This window comes from Marmota flaviventris, chromosome 6 (assembly GCF_047511675.1).
Source record: "Marmota flaviventris isolate mMarFla1 chromosome 6, mMarFla1.hap1, whole genome shotgun sequence".
In the NCBI taxonomy this organism is placed as follows: Eukaryota; Metazoa; Chordata; class Mammalia; order Rodentia; family Sciuridae; genus Marmota; species Marmota flaviventris.
The window spans coordinates 89328765-89352264 of record NC_092503.1 but is presented as its reverse complement, the minus strand read 5'-3'; the positions used below and the strand labels follow the sequence as shown (position 1 = coordinate 89352264).

The window sequence follows — 23500 nt, the reverse complement described above, 5'->3', positions numbered from 1 at the left end:
TTAAATCTTGGATTATAATTCTACTGATTTATTTTCTGAAAAATTATGAGTGTACTATTATAAGACGGCAGGTTTGTACTTTCCTTTGAATCATTGAAAAATATTTATTCAACAGCCTGTAACTGGGCATGTCCTAGGCCTGTTTGGCATATGATCCACTCTTCACCTCTTTTCCCTGTATAGCTCTGGGTTAATACAGGGCTATGTCACAGACTTCTGGTTAGATTCAGTCAAACAGGAAGCACTGGGAAGAGGATGGGGGTTGGGGAAAAGACAGAAACTAGTTTTATCCTGCTCTTTCTGCTTTGAGGCTGCACCTTGTGTCTCTCTAGCTGCAGCTCCCAGGGCACTTCCTGCTTCTGCCAGGTATTCCAATCCCTGGGCTCAAATTACATTGCCATCTCCCTTTGTCTGTCCATCTTAGGGGGCACACTGGCTACTTCTGCTAATGCCTTGCTTACCCCATAGTTCAGTATGCGTCTTCTTAGCTCCTCTATTATTTGAATTCTTGTGGAACATTTTGCTCAAATATAAATACATTAAATGTTTTCTGTTGTTCTGACAAATCTTGCCTTAATTTTTCTTATTAATGAAGATATTTGAATAACCAATAAAGGTTAGATAGTACGTTACAAAATTATTTTATCAAAACCAGTGCATTTTGCTATTCTATTTATATTTAAAATTACCTGTATCACTGAAAACATTCTCAGATCAGTCACCCTCAGTTTTTAAATGGGTGGAATGAGATACATTCTAGGCTAAATTTTTATACACTGCTTTTCTCTGGACATGAATTATAGAGCTCTCAGCATAATGGTTTTTAAAGGTAAAATATTTTAGCGATAAAGTCACTTCATAGGTGCCTCCCTTATGGCTGTTGTGAGAATCAAATTGTGTAATGTACATGAAAACCTTTGAAAATTGTAAGGAGCACTTGAGATGTAAGGTTGTGTTATTATTATGTCATTACCATTATGCCCTGAATTTCTGCAAAGAAGCTTGAACGCTGTATTAAATCGATTCAGGATATTAGACAAAATGTTATGGCCTCACTTGGGAACCAGGAGTCTCTGTCACTAACAGAAACCATTATAAAACTGACCATGGACAGAAACAAGTTTTTCTTTTTTATATTTTTCTCATGTAGGTCTGATGAAAGGAAGGCTTTCCCTTTCTCACTTCTTTGTTTGTGCTCCTGAATTAGGGAATTTTATCTTTTATATAGGTATACAAACAAAATTACCCTGAATAAAAATCATTTTAGAAAACTAATTACTTTCAGAAATCATTACCACAGCTATTTTTAATGAATTTGCTATCAAAGCTTTCTCCTTGTGAGTGAGTTCTTTGCTCACCCATAATAGAAACTTTTAATAGTGGTCATATTGCCATTCATTAGTCAGTGGAATTTATTACTTGCTGTGAATCTTCTAGTGTCTTGTCCAGCTTAATTTACATTGACACAAACAATGAAGCATTTCCTCTGAGAAATTATTCATCATTTTACAAGGGTTAGAAGTGCTGAGTTGCTTCTCTGCATGTGCTCCCTAAGTATTATTCTGAGTATCCTGACACTATGGTGTATTTTCTGACTTTTAAATAATGCTAAAGAATTTCTCCCTTCTACCAGTGATAAGCTTGCCTTCCAGTAAACTGTCTTGATTCTCTTGACTGTCCGTCAGTCTATTTGAAATGCTTTCCTTTGTGTATATAGTCCATTTGCTTACCTGAATTATACGAGAACATTCCTGAGAAAAGCAACTACAACAAAACAAGAGCAAAAAGTCACATTCTTTTGAACTTTTCTGGCTGCCATATTTCAGCTCCTTAAATCATTGGTCTATTATAATTTCATGAATGTGCCATACCCTCTGCTAGATGCTGAAGATACATAAATGGTTAAGATAGACATGGATCCAGCCCTGAGAGAGAATAAACTCTGCAGAGAGACAGCCAACAAACCATTTTTAAAAAAGAGTAATTTAAAACATTATGCTGTATCCGTTAATGATCATGCAATGTGAAGGAAAGACTTCATTAGACATGGTGGTAGGTAAAATCTTTGGAAGTATAAAGCAGTAAGAAATCTTATTTGAGAAAAAGCATGACTTATGAGGAACTGGAGGGTAAGGTAATGTTTTAGGCTAAAGAAACTGCAAGTGTAGAGTTCCTGGGAATGAATTGTGTTATCCAGGAAGAATATTAGATAATAAAGAACTCAGAAATTTGTCATTTAGAAAGCGGAAAAATGAGGAAGAGCCAACAAAGGAACTTGAAAATGAGCTGCAGTAAAAGAGAGAAGGGAAGAAAGAAAAAGCAAAAGCTGAGAGATGATGAGTATTTTAATGAGGAAGTGATTAACTTTCAAAAGCTTCTTAGAGTCTAATAAGATGAGGATGGAAAATTGACCTTGGTATTTGACCAAATGGAGCTCATTAGCGACCTTTGACAAGAAAAGTTTGAATGGAGTCTTAAGAATAGAATACAAGTTGGGGTGAGTTTTAAGTGGGAAATTAGGAAGAGGAAACAGCACAGAAGAAACATCATCTACTAAGACAAAAAGGATTACTTATTTCAAATTATTTGGGAAATCAAGAATATGTATTATATCTTCATAAAATATTTTAATATTACACTGGCTTATTTGAAATTTACATGTAACATTTTTTTTTTTCAATTATCAACATCAGAAAAATTGTTATGGCTTGATCACTGTTTTATTCACCTTTTTTGCTGTTGTGACTGACCAGAACAATTGGAGAGGAGGAAAAGTTTATTTGGGGGCTTGCGGTTTCAGAGGTCCCAGTCTAGAAGGCCAGCTCCATTCCTCAGAGCTCAAGGTGAGGAGGAACACAGCAGAAGAGTATGACAGAGGCAAGCAGCTCACATGATGATCAGAAAGCAGAGAGAGATCTCTACTTAACAAACACAAACTATATACCCCATAGCCACACACCCAAAGAACCACACCCACAAGCCTCATTTAATCCCATCAGGGATTAATTTGCTGATTAGGTTCAGGCTATAACCCTATCATTTCTCCTCCAAAACTTCTTGCTTTGTCTATTGAACTATTGGGGTACACCTCATATAAAACAATAACAATCACTTTTCATAGTTGATTCTCATTTTTAAATTGTATTAAACATTATTCTAACCACTTTCGTACCTTATGATGTCATTCCACAGAGCTCAGAATATTTGAATAACAATGTAAAGTTATTCACAGTTTCAGCAAACCTAAGTGCTTTGAAAGACTTTCAGAAATGCTGCATTGTATACCAAATGTGGAAATAGACCAAGACTAAACAAAAGTGGACATTCTGGTTTCTCCTTACACCACCAATTTCCCAGGGTCTGATACTTCTTTAAGATAAGCTAGATTTTGCAATGGGAGAGTCATATCTGAGAGTGGAAACGCCTGCTACTCTTCACCATTGTAGCATTTCTCATAACCCATATCATATTAAAATGATTTTTAAGTTATTTTACTCAACACCGATTTCCTGTGAAATGAATATCATACGGATGTTTTTATTCTTCAAAATGCAATACACATGCAAAAGCTGATCTGTTGGTCCTTGCCTTCAGGTTAGAAAACATCTCAGCCCTATTACTATCATTCCTTACTGCCTGAGTTCTCAAATGCCATTATTGTTGAGTTCTAGGAACAATGAGCACAAGTCATCTGGCAGTAAAATATTATTTAGTGTCTCTGAGAAAATAAGAGATAATGGGGGAAAAGCTGAACTTGCAGCTGGAAGATCTCCCTTAGAATCCCAGCTCATTTTCTAACCACCCAGATGAAGTGGGAAAATTATTTTAACTCTACTGGCCTCAGTTTTACATATGCATAAAATGCGTGGCTAACATGTTCAAGTGTGAAAGCACTTTATAAACTACAAAAGGTTGAAACATTCAGTCAGTATTGTAGGGACCTGAATAAAATGACTCAAATATTTATCTCCTTTGGACTTTAAATATCAGACACATTTTCCCCCACTCTAATTTCTAAGTCCATTTTGCTTTATTTCACATCCACTACCATCCTGCCACCTTTAAGCTCTTTTGATTAAAATCTTTTTGCTTCATTTGTTCATCCCTTGACCTAATCCTTCAAAACTGCCAGTTCTGCTATACCTTCATATTAGAATTTAATTTTAATAAAATTAAATAGGAGAGAGAGAGAGAGAGCGAGAGAGTGCGCGAGTGCTATTTGTAGGGGAGTATCCATTTTCGTTTCCATATTTCACATTGACATAGGTGACATCTACACTCAGAATCTTTCTCTGGTGTTCTCCCAGGTTGCTGTCTTTTGTTATTGCTTCTATAACATGAAGGCTTTAGCAACATGTATGCCTCAGCATTTTCAGTTCTTAGGCAACAGGGCCTTGCATTCAGAAACTAACAGGACAACATATGGCTGTTATCACCTTGGCAAGTGAGAAACCCTCAATGCATGCAGCAGAAGGCCCTCTTATTCTTCTAGCTAATGAACCCTTCTTTAAAAAATATATATATTTCACTATTTAATTTTCAAATGGAATAAAAAGCTATGACTAATGTTTTATAATAATTGCTTGAAACTGAGTGTTTTCATGATTGAATTTTGCTCTATTAAGAAAGAATTTTGCTTAATGCACACTTACAAAAATGTCCTGCTGAGTCACAGTGCCAAGAAGGCAAAGCATCCAAGATAGGCATGGAAACACTGACATTTAGTCTAGCATATTGCAGCAAAGTGTGGTGCAGGATGTTGGAGCCTGATTTTTCTACAGCACAGTTAGATAACAATAGAGGCAGGGAGATGGCAAAGAAGGCAGGGTTAAATGCCTACGCACACATTTTCTTCTTCCAGGATGTCACCAGTCAAGGGTAGGGTGCTGTTGGAGGAAAGGAGCAAGTGAGATCAACATGCTGGGTTTCCATTTAATAAAGCAATTTTTATTCAGTTTTTTTTTTCCTTTGGTAACATTCTGAAGGGTGGATTATAATCTTCAACAGTTTTACCTAAATAAAATTATTTCAGGTCTTTTTTTAAACAAAAGCTCTTGGTACATCACCTTCTTTCTGTTGATATATACTTTGAATGAGTAGGTTACGCAGGAAGGTTCTGGTTTTATAATGACAATTTTAAACTAGCAGCAGAAAATCAGTCAAAGTTTTCAATACAAGACACTAGTATTTTCCTGCCTCTCCTAACGCTCAACAGTTGGAACAGAGAATAGGATCTCCCACCTGTCTTGAGTATAATTCCTTGTTAGTGAAATTAAGATTATAGGTGTTGAGATGGGAACAGGGAGAAAAATAAAGCATAACTTTGCTAAAAGATTTACATGTTTTTCCACAGTTTGATTATTATTTGTTTTAAATACTTATTGAATTTTCCCATGTTTATCCCACTCCTCCAAGAAATAAAAAGCCAACTTAAAAAAAAAAAAGAATGAATGTTAGAAATTCATTATATTCTCTAAAAATTTGGAGGCTTTTTTTTTTTTCACATGGAACAGACATCTCCCTGTATATCAATCTTACTAAGAACACTAGGGCTTCCTAGAGTAGATGCTTCAAATACCTTCCTTTTACTCACATCATGAAAATCATATCGTCACATGAGATTGTATTAATTTCATTTTAATCATATTTCTTGATTTTATCAGACTTTCTTCTTGATTAATTTATTTCATTAATGCATGTCTATATATAACTATATTCAGAGACTATTTAACAGATTTGGGGCCATAAAGGAACACTGGAATATTTTGCTGGGATATAGAATATTTTTTGTTTCAATGAATTAAAATAAATAATTCCTAAGGATTAGCAATTAGAAGGACTTTCTGCTTGTGAAAGACTATTAGATTCTGAGAAATGTGTGAATGAAATTTACACAGAACTCAGGGCTCAGATAGCCAGATAGAATTTGGTGAATGGAGTCTGGATATTGGTTGGTGAGGGGGTCTTGAGGTACCTAGATGATTTTTCTGATACAACTTTGAATCCTCTCTGTAGTTTTTCTGTAGTAGAAATAAAGTTTTCTTTAAAGATTGGATGATTGTGTGAATTTTCATGGGAAACATCTCTCCTTAGTGAAAATTAGGAATAAAAAGTCAAGATGAAATATATTCTATTACACTCATCACTTTAAAGGAAGTTTGAGGTAAAAATGGAATGATATAGATGGAATATTTTGAAATCATAAAAATCTGAAAATTTTTCTTATGTGAAGAAAATTTGTACAGCAAAGAAACAGGATTATCTTTATTAAAAATAAGGACTTTAATTTTATTCAATGATTAAGCATAACTTTACTGGTGTTCTCTCTCTTTTTTAAATCCCTAACTAACAGAGAAGAAAATCACGATATTCAGACCTTGACTTTGAGGTAAGTTTCTACAAATTATTTTAAAATCTTAATTGTTTAATTAAAAATTGATGTGTAATTATTTAAACATACTAATCTATGCAGGTATGTAGATGTATTGCTAAATTTAATAAAATAAGTCAAGGTTTTTAACTATAATCCATACTATAGAGATAGTTATAGACAAAAACTTTTATGTTCTTTTTATTTTAAGTATACTAAACTGAATTTCATTTTTCTAAATAAGCAAGTTATCTATTTTGTAAATGGTAGGTGGTCAGTTTATTATAGAATTTGAACGTGATCAATTCATTTTTTGGGGGGTTAGGAATGTTGGTTTCCTGATTTTTATATTTGAGACAATTTCTTTGGTTTTAGCTTGGCAACTAACTAGAGGATCCTGTGAGCTTAGGTTGGTTAGCTTAGGTTTCTCTGGGACTCATTTGCTTTGTGTTCTGATTACTACTATTTAGTTTCTCTGTGGTGCATTCAGATTCATTTTTCCAAGAGCAAGCATCAGTTCAATGTGGCTCCTGTGTTTAGCAAATGTCTTTTCACAGATATAAACAAGATGAAGATTTTCATTTTCCAATTTACATTGAATTTATATTGATGCTGCAATATTGATGCTAGAAGTTACTAAAATCATACTATTTAAGCAGCTTATGCTAAGCACAAAATTAATGATGTTTAAGCATCACATAAAATGCACTTATGCATCTTGATAATTGGATATGATTCATAGCCTGCTGACATAATTGGATATAATATAAATTTCCCAAGCATATTTGTACCCTTGTGATGCATATGTAGAACTCAATTCTCTTAACTGATATTTGTAAAATTACATAAGCTTTCTAGAACATGAAATCTCCTAATTTAATCATTTTGTTTAGATAGATGAATGTTGTAGCTCTACAATGTAGAAAGTACAAATTGTATGACATATAATGTATAAACACTTAACCTTTTATTATTTACTAGAAGGATGACAATGGTTTTACCCTAAAGAGGGTCCAAGAAAAAATTTTTTCCAGTTATAATTCAGACTATATATTTTATTGTATTCTAAATTATTAGCATAAAATACTAAGACTACAAATTTAAATAAAAATTATTCAACAATCCTTACCTTTAGAGTCTTTAGTGCCTTTTAATGAACAGATATTTTCAGGCTTTTTTGTATTAATTCTTTGGAATTTAGGAAGCCAAAAATAGAGGACCTGTATATATACATACATTTATATATGTTCATATATAAATATATAAAAACATGTAGAGTGTTTATATTATATATACATATATATTTATGAAAGCAATAAATTGTTATTAATTCAAAGGAAAAGAGGTGCAAATTAACCCACTAATCATTAATGACAAAATACAGTAAATCTAGATCTAAAATTAAGCTTCAGAGCAACCAACCAAAGTTACATAATCACAAAAACTGAAAAGAAATCTAATCATACTGTCCCTGGGAGCATCAGAAAAAAACTATTCTTTTTTTGTCTATTCTCTATGGCAACTGTTAGCAGCTTCCTTAAGCTGATACTTCTTTCTATGGCCAAATTCCACACATAAAACCACAGTATTAACAAAATATTTGCAAATAATAGAGAAAACATGAAACACAAGAACCCTGACATTTTCTATAGCTCTTCAATTCCTAGTTATTGCATGAAAACTTGGGGGGGAAATTCCGAAGCACTTCTCTTTCTGTGCCAGCTACTTAGTGCTACACCTATTAATCTGAATTGAAATTGCAGGGATGTGGTGGATCTCTCATAGATTGTGTTCAGAAAAATTATTGCCATATTTAAATCCTGGTGACTTTTTTATTAGAGCCTCATGGTTATACATATTACTTGGGTTATCCAGACACTCATATATGCATATTAATCTATTTCAGTTTTAATACAATCTGTGTTTTGTTGATAGCCTTGAGAAAGTACCTAAGGCCCCCTCCAAATTTAGGCTTGATTAATCAAATAGATGTCAAGATTCCTGACACCCCATCCCTCAGCAGGCTTTACCATAGTTAACAACTTAGACATTTTGCCACTGACAGACTCCTGGGTTCCGGGAAGCATCTTCCCTTCAGGCTTTAAGCCTAACATACTCCACAGAATGTATACATAATAATAATCTTGTTACAACTCATATAACAATTAAACTTGTATGACTAGTTAATGTTAAACCTAGAAAAAAAGCCATTTTGTCTCTCCAATCTCTAGGACAACACAGCACTTCTGGAGGAAACAGAACAAAAGGGGAACTAGTATGTAAAATGGAGAAACATAGATTCTTTCTGGGAAGTATTCAGAAAATGCTGTAGTGATATTCCTATGTTCTGTGACCAAATGTTCTGCTCCAAGCAGAGAATAACAAAAAAATAAAACTGAATTGATGAAAAGCAATTATTTTGCAATCTAGTTTACTTTAGCAAAAAGCTGTTGAATACTATACCAATTATAGAAAATGGTTAATCATAAATGTGGCATGCCAAAGATAGCCATGTTGGACTTCAACAAGTTAAATTAAATATAACTCAATGAGACAGAAGTAGCAAATAGAAATCCAGAGGAGGAAAAGACACAGAACAGAGGTTGGACATTATGTGACATTATCAAGAAACAAGAAACAAGTCAAAATTCACTGATATGGGGTCTATGGAAGGAAAGAATCCATGTCTTGTGGTTTGGAAGGAGGATTTTTTTTTTACCTAATCTGCTGCCCAAAGCCGTTAAGCCTTTCATTACTTTTTGTTTTGCTTGGGTTTTGTTGTTGTTGTCATTTGCTTTTTGTTTTTAATTTTGCTTTTCAGTAAGGAATGCTTTCCTATAATCTGGGCTTTAGGAATATGAATGTTAGTAATAGGGAGGTCAGATTGTGGTAGAGGAAAAAAGAAGAAATTGAAATACCAATTAGGAATATTAAATCTAGGGAAGCAGCAATGAAGATCTATTTCCTGGAGGTGGCAGGAAAATAAAGTGATGAAGGGATACTATAGGGGTACAATCTATGGAACTTAGTCCTTAATTGAATATAGGGTAAAAGACCATGAAACACATTCCACTGAATTCCACTGAATGGAAGGGAGATAAAAAAAAGAATTAGGGAGCACTACAAATACAGATAAACTATAGCATCAAAGATATATATATATATATATATATATATATATATATATATATATATATATATATATAAATTTCTAAATATAAAACTTTAAGATTTCAAAAAACTACTTGATGGCAAAAGGTCCCTTCCTGTTGTGCCTGACCCCCAGCAGTAAGTGCATTCCATTAAGCAATCAGGCACTGTCACAAGACACTTTTGGAGACCAAAATTTTTGAATAGTTTAGGCCTAGAATATATCCAGCTTTTCTATATCACTAAATTTAAACAGCTACAAAATTATGTACTTACAACCAAGTATACTCCTGATCAGCTATAACAAAATATGAAACATACAACTCATTTTTTATAGACGCTTTGTCTAGTTAGGGCCTAGGTACAGATTTATTCATATATGAATATATTTGAAATATAGATCCTGTAGTGTCGGGCATTGCTCATGGGGTACAGGTTCCATCTTACAGACACATTGGGACTCTGGCCAAGGAAAGTTACATGAATCATCTCCCTCTTATAATACAGCTTTAAGAATTAGGCTTAATTCCTTCAATGTGTTTCTTCCTTACATGTGAGTTGTGACATTCATCTAAGACCAGTTTTCAAAAGCTCACTTGGAGAGTTTATATGTAAAACAATAAAGAAGAAAAATAATCACAGATTTATCCTAATGGATATGGACAATGGCGGTAGATGTATAAAATTCTAAAGCTGGAAAAAGTAATCCAGCCAAACTGGCTTCTAATTCCTATAAGCATGATTTCTCGCCTCAAACTCTAAAGTTTACACCTGACAGATTCTCTACCATTCTCTTAATGATATCCCTGGGTTTTCTAAAACTTCATATACAGTAATAACTCTTTTAAGTTGGACTTAAATCCAACTCTATGACTTATACTTCTGAATTTAAATGTGAAACCTCTAACCACTTTGTTCTAAGACTACCTACAGATCTTTTATGAAGCACTTGTATGGAAAATTCTGGACTCAGAATGAGGATAAAGGGCTCCTATCTGGAGTCATTAAAATGAACCCTCCTTCCAATGGGGAGACCTCTTTGATAGAAACAGAGAAGACAAAATTTATAATAACCTAACATGTTGCAGGCAATTTCTTCCCTGTATACTTTTGCTGTCCCAGTCATTTAATTTGTTCAGTTCGTATTGATTAAGCATTTGCTGAATACCAGACACTGTGCTAGGAATCAGGGATACAAAGATGAATAAGTCATTGCCCATGATGTGTTCAGAGACAAGACAGGATATTGCAATACTCTGAGATAATTGTAGTATATTCAACATCTGTAGGAAATATGGGCTTACTACAGAGGGCACCTAAACCACCCTAGATCATTTTCCTTCTGAACAGGGCATAATCACAAACCTGAATAACCTAAGAGAAGATACTTTCCGAATCTATGAGATACATATAAGATAGCAGCATGCAAAGGGAATTGAGTTGGGTTTAGGAAAGAATTTCAGCTCTCTCACCCCTTGTCTGGGAACCATAGCCTCTTTGAGGTTCAGTTTCCCATTCACTAACGTGGAGATAATGGTTCCCACCTCCCAGGGTTATTGTGAGAATTAAGAAAGATAATAATGGCTGCCATTTCTTAAGTGGCTCTTATCTGTATAGTTCAGTTGTAAGTGCTTTATAACCTTGTTTAAGTCTTCAAAATAACTCTGAAATGTAAGTCTGATTACTTTAACTGCTGATAAATAAGTTTGGATTCCATACTGCAGGACACACAACTTAAAAGTGATAGAACTTAGATCTCAACATAAATTTGCTCGCATCCAGAGCCATCAGACTTAGCATGTTTCAGGTACTTAAAGGGTCTAGGAGAGTTCTTAGGATATAGTATATGCTCAGGGCATACACTATATCCTAAATATTAATGTGCTTCATAACTTCCCACTTTTTCTCTAATATCAACAATTAAGGGGTTATAAATACTACCTCTTTAGATTTACAAAAATAAATTGAGAGAACAAAGTCCTATAAAATAAGCTGTTCAGAGAGCACATTTCTTTGCAATAAAGTTGAAGGGTCATTGGGATAGGGGCTCACACATAGCTTCAAACAAAATGTTGAATGATGTTAATCTGAATGGAAAGGAACATTACTACACACATATCTTTTACAAAAGATTCATCACAGAAGTATTTCATGGGCATTAAAACAAAAGAAACCTGAATAGGTTTTATTTATTTAAATAGAATAGATTTATTGAGTTTTAACATTATTACATGATTTTAGAAAACAAGTCTAAATTGGTTTTTCATAGAAGTCAATTTCTTTGGGGAACAGGATGTTTAAGTCACACAAACAAAAAGAAAAACAGTAAACTGACAAACCCTACAGTCAGTAAAGATGCAAAAATAGTCATGGAAATATACCAATATATTTACAAGCATGAAAACTTCTAATTAGGTAAAGACCATCAAAGGCATGAGTACTACAAGTAAAAATTCATAGGAGTGAATAAATAAGAAGTAAACTTCAATATTTGTGAAAACTAAAAACCACAGCTGAACTTTAATCCCAGAATATTGCTGAGTTAGAAACTCTCCAATGTTCACTGTGAAGGTGGTGTTTTTATCAATGCCATCTTCCACATTGTGAAGTCTAGAAGACTTGAGTCAAAAAACAAGTAGGAATTTTGCATGGAAAATCAAACTGAGCCCATGTCAGAGATGTGAGCTGTCAATGGCTGTAATAACGTGATACTTCTGCCAGCATGCCAGACCATCATGGTGATTTCTGGCAGTATCAAAATTGCAGTTTCAAATTAGAATGATTATCTGACATGAGAATATATTTGCAATTAATTTTTCTAAGTAGGAATAGCCCTATATTTCAGCATCCCAATTTTTCATTTGCTTTCATAATCATTTCAAGGTTCTTGAGCTTTATTATCAGAATAGTTTTCATGAAACTAAGTGAAATATTTTAAAATGTATTTTGGTTATATAATATTAGTAACTACCATAACTTTAGATTCTCCTTGTATATTTTTAGTATGTACTATTAATCCAATGCCTCAAAATAAAATCCATCCAATTCAGAATAAAATACTGCTCATTCAATCAGAATATGACCACAAAATCTCCAATTAGTTAATGTACTTCTTTTATAATGGGACATATTTGACCTTTGTTTTGCTTCTTAAACATGCTTTACATAATAGAGGCATTTGATTATAAGAAACATGAAGAGATATTTGTCTAACAGAGAACTCTATTGGAAAGATATGGAATAATTCAACTCTTGCTCAGGGAAAAGTAGGGAATTTGATTGACATTTCCAGCAACATGGGAAGGGAGAGTTCCCAAAACAAAGACAGGATGCTCTCATATGTTGACAGATAAATGGAGACTGCACAGAAGAAAATCATCAGATGCCTATCTCAAAATAAAGGTGCTGTGCCTTTGGTATCAGAGCTCAGAAGAAAATGAATTTTTTTGTCTTTGAAAAGTAAAGATCTCAGTGAGGAGAGGAAATTCAGGCATAGGATTGAAAATTGGATTAGAAATCCTCTGAATTCTAGAAAATGGAAGAGAAAATAGGCAAATAAGATCACGGGAATAACTAATTTGAGGATTTTCAATTTAAATGTGCTTTATTTGCATTCATCTTAACAAATTCCTCTATAACTTACTCTCAGTGTATCACCATAATTTCTTCAACATGATTATAAATTTCTATTTTTCGAATTATTATGCAATTAATGCCTATTCCTTCCATTCAGCTACTACTACTAGGTACTAGAGGACAGTAACTCAATCAAATGTTTTTCATTATCATTAACCTAGAATCTAGCATAATATGTGGTATTTGTAAATATATATATATAAAAACAACAGAATGAAATATGCCTAGAGAAATATCAGTGGTATGATGTCACTCATACTGCACTGTAGAAGAAAATAACTGTGTTGTAATACTCATTACTATGAAAATGAGAGTTTTTAGAGGCAGAGCCAGTATTCTAACAGCATTTTTTATTTTGTTTTTCTTTGTAAAGTATTCCTTGTGAAACAAATCCACATTTTAATAAGTGTCTTAGGACTTGGTACTACATGGAAGTACTTGTCTCCCCAAGGACAGAATGTACTGAATTACATTTGCCAGCTACATGGTCCTCAAAATCCCTCCATTGAGTTGCTTATGTAAATCCTCCCTCTCATAAATCTCCATCAGTCATCACTAGTCAAATTATGTTTGCCTGGTGTTTTTCTCTGTAAATCCTGCAAATCTGTTTCATGTATTCTCTTTAAAACTGATGGGAAGTTAATCACTCTGTAATTGCTTTCTATGTTTCATGTTCTCATCATGAGTAATGTTGCCATGTTCTCATCCTCAACCAACTGATTCAACAGCCAACTCCGAGCCCTAAGAGAAGCAAAGATGGAAACTGGTTATTGTAGGACACAAAATGGCAGAATTCTCTCCCATAAAAATAGGCTAGTAAAAATAGAAGAAATTAGCCTAACAGTGAATGACCTAGATACATATTCATTAAATATAGAAAATTAAAATTTGCATTAGAGAGAATAGGCTTTTGTAATATATTAAAGATTGAATTTGCCTTTCTCTATGCCTTTTTTTCCCCTCAAGGAAGTTTTTGGAAGAAAATTAAGCATTACAGATCTTTCCCCAAAGATATATTTCTTTTTCAAAACAAATTCCTACTTTGAAAATATTTGCTAATTAAAACAATGGACCAAATGTTCAAATCATAGTTTATTCATGGATATAATATACCTGTGCAAACCATATGAGCAAATGGTGAGTTGTGATACATATACTTTAAGAATCTGTAAAATCTTATACAAACATGAAGGCATAATCTTGGAGACTCACCAAGTTTGATTTATAACTTAAAAATCAAAATTGAGGAAGTTATTTTCTTTTTTTAAATAACACTTGTGATTAGAAGGAATTTATTATCTAAGTCTTCCTTGTTAGTACTCTTTTAAATGCTCCATAATAGAAAAAGATTCAGCCCATGATACTTACCCCAAGTAATTTTTATTTATGATTCCATTTTCTAGTTATAATGAAGTTGAGAGAACCAGAGATTGAGGGTGTCAATATATTAGTGATTTTAGAAGTTCATCAACCATATAATTTATGTTCTGAACCTTGATTGTTAAGATTCTGTGCCATCTCATATACAAATATATGAAACCTATGGGTCAGATTTTCCTTCTGCAAAGCTCAATCATTATTCACATGGAAAATGCAAGGTTTTAGATCCTACATATATTTCAGACACTTTAGTGCTTTGAGTCAGCCTTAATGGCAGGGCCTGGGATTTTGCTCCCCCTTTAGTACAGCCAGCTAGGATTTTAGTGTTTATAAAAATAAAACATAAAAAAGTAATATTTCCCATGACAAACATCAGAGACTCAGGTGCTTTACAAGTCCAAATTTTAAACATCTTTTAAATATTGTAGCAATTTTTGTGAAACAGATTTAACTTTTGAGTGATGAAAATCTCACACAGGAAAGATTGTTACATTTTTAATGCACCCACAAGAAAAACTATTTTGGGTAATCTTGTAAATGGAAGAAAAAAACATTTCTTCCTTTTCAAAAATGCTGGATATAAGGATTTGGTGCAAGTCATTTGCATTTGTGGCATTCATTGGGATTCCTGGTTCCTGCTGAACTTGCTTTCCCTATTATTCAATCAAAAATATTAGTTTTTTAAAATATATAAATCAAATTGGGAATGAGAGCCATCCTGTTTTCTTTTGCAGAAGGTCATGCATACAAGGAAGAGGCACATGGAACTGTTTCAGGAGCTGAATCAGAAATTTCAAACTTTGGACAGATTTCGGGATATACCAAATACAAGCAGTCTGGTGAGTATACTCTGCTTGGTGGGAGCCTGGTGCATGCCGGTGGACATAGGCTGCTGGTAGGCTCGTTGGCCTCCAGGGGTGCCTAATCCTGCTGGGCACACAAGAGTTGTGCATGAGAATAATGATAAAGTCCCCAAATGTACTTTGAAAATGTCACTAAGATTCAAATTAGGAATGCCAGAATATTAGTTATATATCAACAAAGCATTGTCTTCATCAGAGTTCAGGTAATTCATTTTATAAAAATGTAGCCAAACAACCAAATTTTCCATTTTCATTTTAATGTCTGCCATTTTAAGGGCCTAAAATGTGATAATCTCATAAATATGAGTTGTTACCTCAAACCAGGATGGTAGGTTTTTGTCTTCAGGAGATTCACTTGTTCTGTGGTAGGGATTTAGGACACACATCAATATCAGGGATATTGGTTGTTAATTGTAACAATTCTCTTCTCACTTATTGCAGTCTCAACATAGGACTTCATCAAATAAAATAACACTGTGCAATTACTATGTGCATGGCTTTATAGAAGATTTCATAGTTATTTTTAAGTGCGCTGGACCAGTTCTCTAGAAATCAGAAAACAAGTTGAAAGTGCAACCACTATCTGAGCAAGTTGCAGAACTCAAGTTTCTAAACCTCAATTTCCTTTTCCTAAATAGAGGATGGAAAACAGTAGTAATATGTAGTCTTTTAATCCTCATAAAGCTTTCAAGAGCAAGCTACACCTTACAGGTGAGGAAGCTGAGGCTCAGCTCTAAGAGGAGGCTTGGACAGCCATTGCACACCAACTCTTCTTCACTTCAGATGTGGTGCTCTGTGTCCACTCTTTGCAGTTCTAAACTTGGGCAATCCTTCTCTTTGAGACCTCTGCTCACCTTTTTCTCTCCTTCTCCCTCTCCCATGTATCTGTCTGAGACAATATAGATAATATATTATCTATAGTATAGCTGTAACACATATAGTTCTAAAGTACGTGGTGTTTGATTACACTCTCAGTCTAGTGATCCTTCCATTCATATTTTATGAGTCATGACTTTAGAATCCTGATTAGTGAAGTTAGCTTGGGAAAAGATGGATAGAAAAAAAAGCCATGTACATTTATGTTTTATTTTTTTATTTCTCTCAGTACTAGTATGATGCTGGTTATGGTATGTTATCAGTAAATGGTTGCTGTAGATTTATTGCATAGCTATGATAGCTCAATCTGTGCTTGTTAAATGAAGGTTATAAAAATACCATACACTTTAACTCTTAATTGGTCTCTAAATAGTCCATGTATATACCAATTTATTTTCTTCCCTAAAGCAGAAAATGCGTTGTTGCATTATTTGTTATCACCAACACAATGCTAGGCATATAGAAGATACTTCCTGTGTAAATGAGGGGTTCTTTCTCATCTACTTCTTCTAATATTAAGCCATCAATTTTTAGCTAGCAGGCAAATGAGAATCACACCATTGATATTAGACCTCAACACATTAGCGACTCATTTTCAAATACTGAAAGCTAACATTGAAATAAATTGAAGAAACTTCATTTGTTTTGTTGGGGAAAAAAAAGGGGAGGGTTATGTTTACGAATCTGAAAGGCTTATGCAACAGATACAGCTGGCTGACTGCTATAATATGATTGTAATTTCCCCTTGTTGTACGGTCTGGTTATTAAATCATTAATGGCACAAATATCTGTATCTCAGTTTCCTGACAACCAAAATAGTCTACTAATTACACCACATCTCTGCAGCAGCATGCCATTTCTAAAAGAGATTTATAAATATTTACCATTTGGGAGGTTGGGAGCAAGGAAGGATGGAGTTGTCTTTGCTGCTTGAATACTGTCCCAAATATCTGAGAACACAAAACGAGTTCCTTATTCAGTTTTGATTAATAATGAACATGTGAGTTCATTATCTTTACCTCAGTCACATAATTTGTAGTGCCACACTGCTAATGAAAAATTGCGTCATTGAGTGGAGAAAAACATTTTTTTTTAAATCTCAAAGTGTTTTTCCTTTTTTGGGGAGGAGAAGGCTGCTGATTCACACCTGCCTACCACTACAAATGATGCTAATTATGTAAAACAATAGAATTTGGGGAATCAAAGGGAAACCAAAATACCATTTAGTCATTTTCTTGTTTCTAGGCAGGAAAACATTTAAAGAACATTACAAAAGAAGAGGTACTGTTCAAAGAAATGAAACTCTTTTCTACCTTGAGTGCATCTTACAAACCATTCACTGTCAAAATCTCTTCTCCCCAAATAGCTCCTCCTAACTTTCCTTCTTACAAAATGCTCATACTTTCTTTAACTTTGTCCTCAAATACTGGTGGATTGAAAGAAGGAAGGAAGGAAATAAGGAGGAAAAGGAAGGAATGAAGGAAAAAAGGAAGGAAGAAGGAAGAAGGAGTAAAATTGAAAATGATGGGTGAAGAGAAGGAGGGACTTACCCCAAGAGAACAGCTCACATGCTTCTATACCAATGAATCATGGGGAATGCTGGGCAGCCCTATCATATTTGGGGGTGGCTTTGAATTCTCATATGCATTTAATACTCTATTTCTCTGGATGCATCCTAAGAGAAATAGCATTTTTTAAAGCTTCTTGCACACTGGTTTATAGTGAATTTATAATTATTACCCTTTTAACACACCAGTTTAACTACATCTCCATTCTGTATCTGGGCTCAAAACAAACAAACAGCTGCATGAATTCAGGAACTTAGACTAACTGCTTGGATTTTCCATCATTGGATTCCAGCATCCATTGAGGCCTTTCCTGGCCTTGGCATCCCCTCCCTGTCAAATGCAATGATCCCTTCAGGCTACTGCACAGTTTGTCGTTAAGTGGGACCCATCGGGAGTGTTGCCCTTCTTTTTATGAAAGTCTACAGGTTGCCTTGTATCACACCCAACATGTAGGAAGATGAGTAGCTTGTGGGCATCATCCTCTGACCACCAGCTCCTTACCACTCCCTGTGGGTCCTGTCCCTACCCTGGCTGCTGGATGTGGTAGCTCTTCACCTTTAAAGGATAGGGTCTTCTGGCTTAAAGGGCATCCAAAAGTTATAAAAGATGATGAAAACCATAGATAAGTTGGGAGTGCCTTGGTAGGCCAAAGGAGATGTTCAAGAAAATCAACCTTAAATATTAATTTCTTACATGCTGATAGACCTCTCAAAAACATATTAGGTCACATACTGACAATAACACTCTTTGAAATAGAATGTAGATATTCTGACAGAGCTTAAAATTAGCCACCTTAGTTCATGTGTCCCTGGAGCTTGATCTTTAAAATATAAAAAAGGAAACAACATTGGTTCAGAACATAATGGAGCCCATGTTTTCCAAGCAAACAAACTCGCACTTTATATACCTCAAATGCTTTCTGGGTTGAACTAATTGGACCTTCTGTCAAACTTATCTTAAAACAGCTCTTATCTAAGGTAGCTAGGCTCACTCTGTGAACTTGATTCAGCAGAATTCATCTCTGTGAATCTTTCAGTTGATGATTGATGATTCAGGTCACATATTGCTCTCAAACCTTCAATGATTTCCTATTGCTTACAAAATAAATTCCAAATTGAATCGCCTGACAGTCAAAATCTCTTATGAACTGGCTTCCAGTTTACCTAATGCCTTTTTTTCTTCTTCTTCTATTCTTTCTCATTCCAACTAAAATAAACAGGACACTGTTTTCATATCTCTACATGCTCTGAATTTTTATTTCCTAGTACACCTGTTCAACCACAAGACCTCCAACCACACACATGTCTTCATGGTGAACCCCTTTGGTGCCAGCCCAAAGGTCACTCTCCTCAGGAAGGATTATGCACTTCCCATAAAAGGAAGCCTCTCTATACCTGCCTTTGGAAGCCCATAACACTTTTTCTGAAAAAAAAAATATATATATATATATAATTTTTAAAAATATATATATTGTATACTTTCATTTAACTATAAATACCTTTCATTATAAGTATGATTATGAAGTAGTGAAGATTTGAGTTCTCCAGGCATTATTCTATGCTCTATCACTGCTTAACAAATTCTTGCATACCCACAAAGTAGGTGTTGATCCACACATTTTGCCAACTCCTTTGGTCCACAATACAAAGCATATCTCTGTTTGTAGATATTCAAGCCAAGGTTCAGAAAAGTTGAATCAATTGTTCAGTTAATTCTTTTGAAGTGGAAGAACTGGAACTAGGACCTGTATATATCAGGCTCTAAATCTTAAATTCCCTGTGAACCATGATGCTTTTACATACTTGATTTATCACTTTATCCTCTCTAGTGCTTCATATGATATCCTATGCAGAGCAACTTATAAATAAATTTTAGGTGAAAGGAAGCAGACAGGGAGAGAAAGGAGAAAGGAAAGATAGGAAGAGAGAGCTACAAATTCATGAGTCTTTAGGATACTAGACTAAAGCAGAATTAATCCCTTGCATAGATCCTAAAAGTTAACTTTTTATTAGATCTTTACTATTAACTATCTCTTCTTCTATGTCCTCATAAATAAGAATAAGTCTTGAAAACATCTAAGTTATTAAGGAATTTAGTGATTTAATATCTAGTTATGATAACTATTTCTATAAACCGTATCTCTTATGCATAGCTTGAGATGCATAATATGCCAAGCAGAACCCTGATAGCAATTCAAGAACCTATTTTATGTATCTTTTGGTAAGTGACTATAATAAGCTAAAGATCAGATTTTGTGAGAGGGGGATGGACTCATGCAAGAACTGATATTTTCATTAGACATAATGTTTTGTAGTGAAAAATGAGAATACAATTAGAATGGTAGACTTTTAAAACCATTTTAATAATCTTGAAGAATAGAAATAAAGGGATAATAGAAGTTAAAGGGTAGTGTTTTTTAAGAGAGAAATTCTTTTAGAGCTTGATAGATTTTGTTGGGATAAAATTAAAAGTAGAAAGATTATTTAGTGAAGTAGAGTTAAATTGTCATGAAAAATGATTAATTTCAGTAAATCTCTATTGAATTAAAACCTGGACTCATGTAGAAGTGACAACTTTTACTTGACATGTTCTCTTGCAACAATAAATTCAGCTTTAATCAATATTCTACATAATTGAGTGTCCATCAAATTACCCACTGTTGTTTTCATGTTTTAGGTTTTTTTCTAAAAAGCTTTTAATCATGATTTTCTTCTTGTTCTTTGATGATTCTCAGCTTATTCAGATTCTCCTGCTTTGCAGAAATCTTTAAGCAACACTTACTTAAAATAAAGCTAAGTCATTGTTAATTTTAGCAGAATATTGGTCAAAAGAACCTAAAAGGAGTCTATTTGTTTATGTATTAAACATCTATAGGATGGAACTCTGAGTGAAGTCATAATTGGGCAAATCTTGAGTCTTAGAAAATATATAGGCATATACTATAAAAAATAATAAGGAATAATGGTTTATAGGCATTTTGAAAGACCCCTTGTATTGCTGGATACATTTTTCATGAAATGGTACTATTAAAAGAGAAGAATCCTGTGTTTCCTTCTCAAACATATAGTCATACTGACATTTCTTTCACATGATACTCAAATTGAAATACCATCTACTTTGCCTTCTGTAGTATTATTCACTTCCTCTAACTCCTGACATGTTGTAGGATAACTTAAAGAAGATGAAAACTTATATCAAAACTATCTCCTGTAGTTGGATAATTTCAAATCATCTCTGAATAATATAAACTAAATTAAGATTACAAACATGTCCTCTTTCTGAAAACTTCAGTAAGTTGCAGTGTTAATCATCAAATAAACGGCTCTCTTTTCTCAACAGGAAAACCCAGCACCAAACAAGAATCCATGGGAAACTTTCAAAAACCCCAGTGAATACCAACATTACACCACAATCAATGTCTTAGACACAGAAGCCAAGGATGCTTTGGAACTGAGGCCAGCAGAGTGGGAGAAGTGTCTGAATTTGCCTCTGGATGTGCAAGAAGGTGACTTTCAAACAGAAGTTTAACAAAATCAAAATGAACTGAGGCAAAGACACAATAACCTAATGCACTGACCCTTAAGACTTGGGAAGCCTGACATTTCTATCTGGACAATGTGACTATCCTGTGTCAGGACCTTCATGTGCCAAACGTCAGTGGTGTTTTCCTATGGTAATTCCTCACTAGTCAGGCTAGTGGAGAGACACCAGGTGTACAGTTCTGACCATCCTGTGTTGTAAGTACCTGTGGAATGGATTTGTAAGGTAATCTTTATAGATAAACCTCAAGCAACGATTCATGTTGTAACCGCTTCATATGGTTTAGTTTTCAAAAAACTTCACCATGAAGCACAATGTATATATTTATGCAGTTTTTAAAGTTTATAACAGTCTGTTTGGCCATTACTACACTTTTTACTTTATAATATAAAAGCAAAGTTTTTGTCATTAAATGAATGTTTGTTGAGCTACATTCTTCATTGCTTTAAATGCAATAAAGTAATAATCTCACTTTTATATGAATAATATATTTCACATCTTTATTATTGCAGTTTTCTCTAGAAAGCTCTGAGTAGCTTTCTCTGCTGCAGCTGTGTATAAAATATTTAAAATGTTGTATGGTGTAAATAAACTTTTGTCTACATATCAGTTTTTTAGTGCATTTTATTTTGGATTTGTTGAACAAAAATTTACATATTTATAAAGTTTTTTTTTCAATACAGATACTGAAAATGTATTCACAGTTTTAATAGCATACCGTTATTACTCCTTTGAGGCTAATGATTTCTCAAATGTAATAATAGGTTTGTATAGTGTTTCTGTATTTTCTACTTAAACACCCTTTGGAACAATGTACCATGTAAATGGGACTTGTCAGAAATCTGCTGCCATCATACTCTTACATAAATATGGGTTTTTTTTTTCCTATCTTGTGGGGAAAAATAGACAACTAGTAAAAAACAGGAAGTTACAATACAGAAAATAATACAGGGAAAAATGTTTTAAGTAATTAAGTTTGCTGCATGTTTCATGGAAGAAGCTACTCATACTACAGTTCTTCATAGCATAGAATTGAACTTATTCAGGATTTTAAAACAATCTTATCTGTATATTCTCTAGCAGAATCAGAAAGGGCGCGGGTGAATCTGATGAAACAATTTACCTCTGGTTTGAAAGTGGGAAGCCTGAGGTGAGCCAACTGCACAGTCCCCAGTATCCTCTCTCATATAAGAGCTGTGCTGCTAATGTTTCTTGCTCCCTCTGAGACACATTAAACAAGATGTAGTGGGAAGGGCTTGGGCAATTTCCTGGTCCTTTCAATGGCTGGAGATTGTGCTCTTCAGTCTGGAGCAAGAAAGGGTGGAAGGGAGACTGGAATGTGTATTTGGATTAGCTTTCAGTTAAGCCTGAGCTGTGTGGTCTGTGGTGTATGAAACTCCTGTGGGTCAGTTCCTGCTCCTGGTGACCTTGGGGACCCGCACTCAGGTTGTAAGGCAGATGATGGTGCTTCAACACTCAAGTGCGCCTCTGAGCTGGAGCCTTAAAATCCACACAGCTCAGGCTGAGCTGTCAGATCCTTACCATGTTCTCAGTTTCAAGATGTTAAAAGTATATTTTTAATCAGATTTTAAAAATAAAGTGACATCATTATGCAAAAAATAGTATAACTAAAGACTGATTTTTCAATAAAATAAAGTTCATGCTAATTATAATATAATTGTATAGCCTATTGAATTTCTAAGATGACTTTTTGATGATAGAAATAATATTTAATAAATCTTCTCTGTCCATATATAATACATATATATATATACAAACATACACACATATATATTATCTGTGTGTATGCGTGTGTATATATGTATGTATATTTAAATTCATACTGCTCTTTTCATGTCAGTAACCTATAGCTGTGAATGCATACTATACATGGAGTCATTCATTACAAATTATAAAATCCTGATTCATTACAAATTATAAAATCCTGATGGGAAAAAAACACACTGAGCACATTTGCAAACGTAAATTCAGTATGTTTAAAAAACATAAATTCAATGTATGAGGCTAATATTTCTTCTAAATATTCACAGCTATAAATGTTTCCACTTTTTTTTTTCACTTTGACTTTTCTTTAGTTCTAGTAACTCAATATTATA

At 33.9% G+C, this 23500-nt stretch overlaps 1 protein-coding gene across 1 annotated transcript in view; it reads left to right on the top strand.

Moving 5' to 3' along the window:
* Adgrb3 (adhesion G protein-coupled receptor B3) overlaps window positions 1-21691 on the top strand; it is a 687882-nt gene extending 666191 nt beyond the window's left edge. Inside the window, exons 28-30 of the mRNA XM_071613277.1 lie at window positions 6353-6388; window positions 15271-15375; window positions 21183-21691. Of these exons, the coding sequence (XP_071469378.1) occupies window positions 6353-6388; window positions 15271-15375; window positions 21183-21371 (330 nt within the window). The 3' untranslated portion in view covers window positions 21372-21691. The remainder of the gene's footprint in view (window positions 1-6352; window positions 6389-15270; window positions 15376-21182) is intronic.
* The last annotated feature ends 1809 nt before the right edge of the window (window positions 21692-23500 follow it).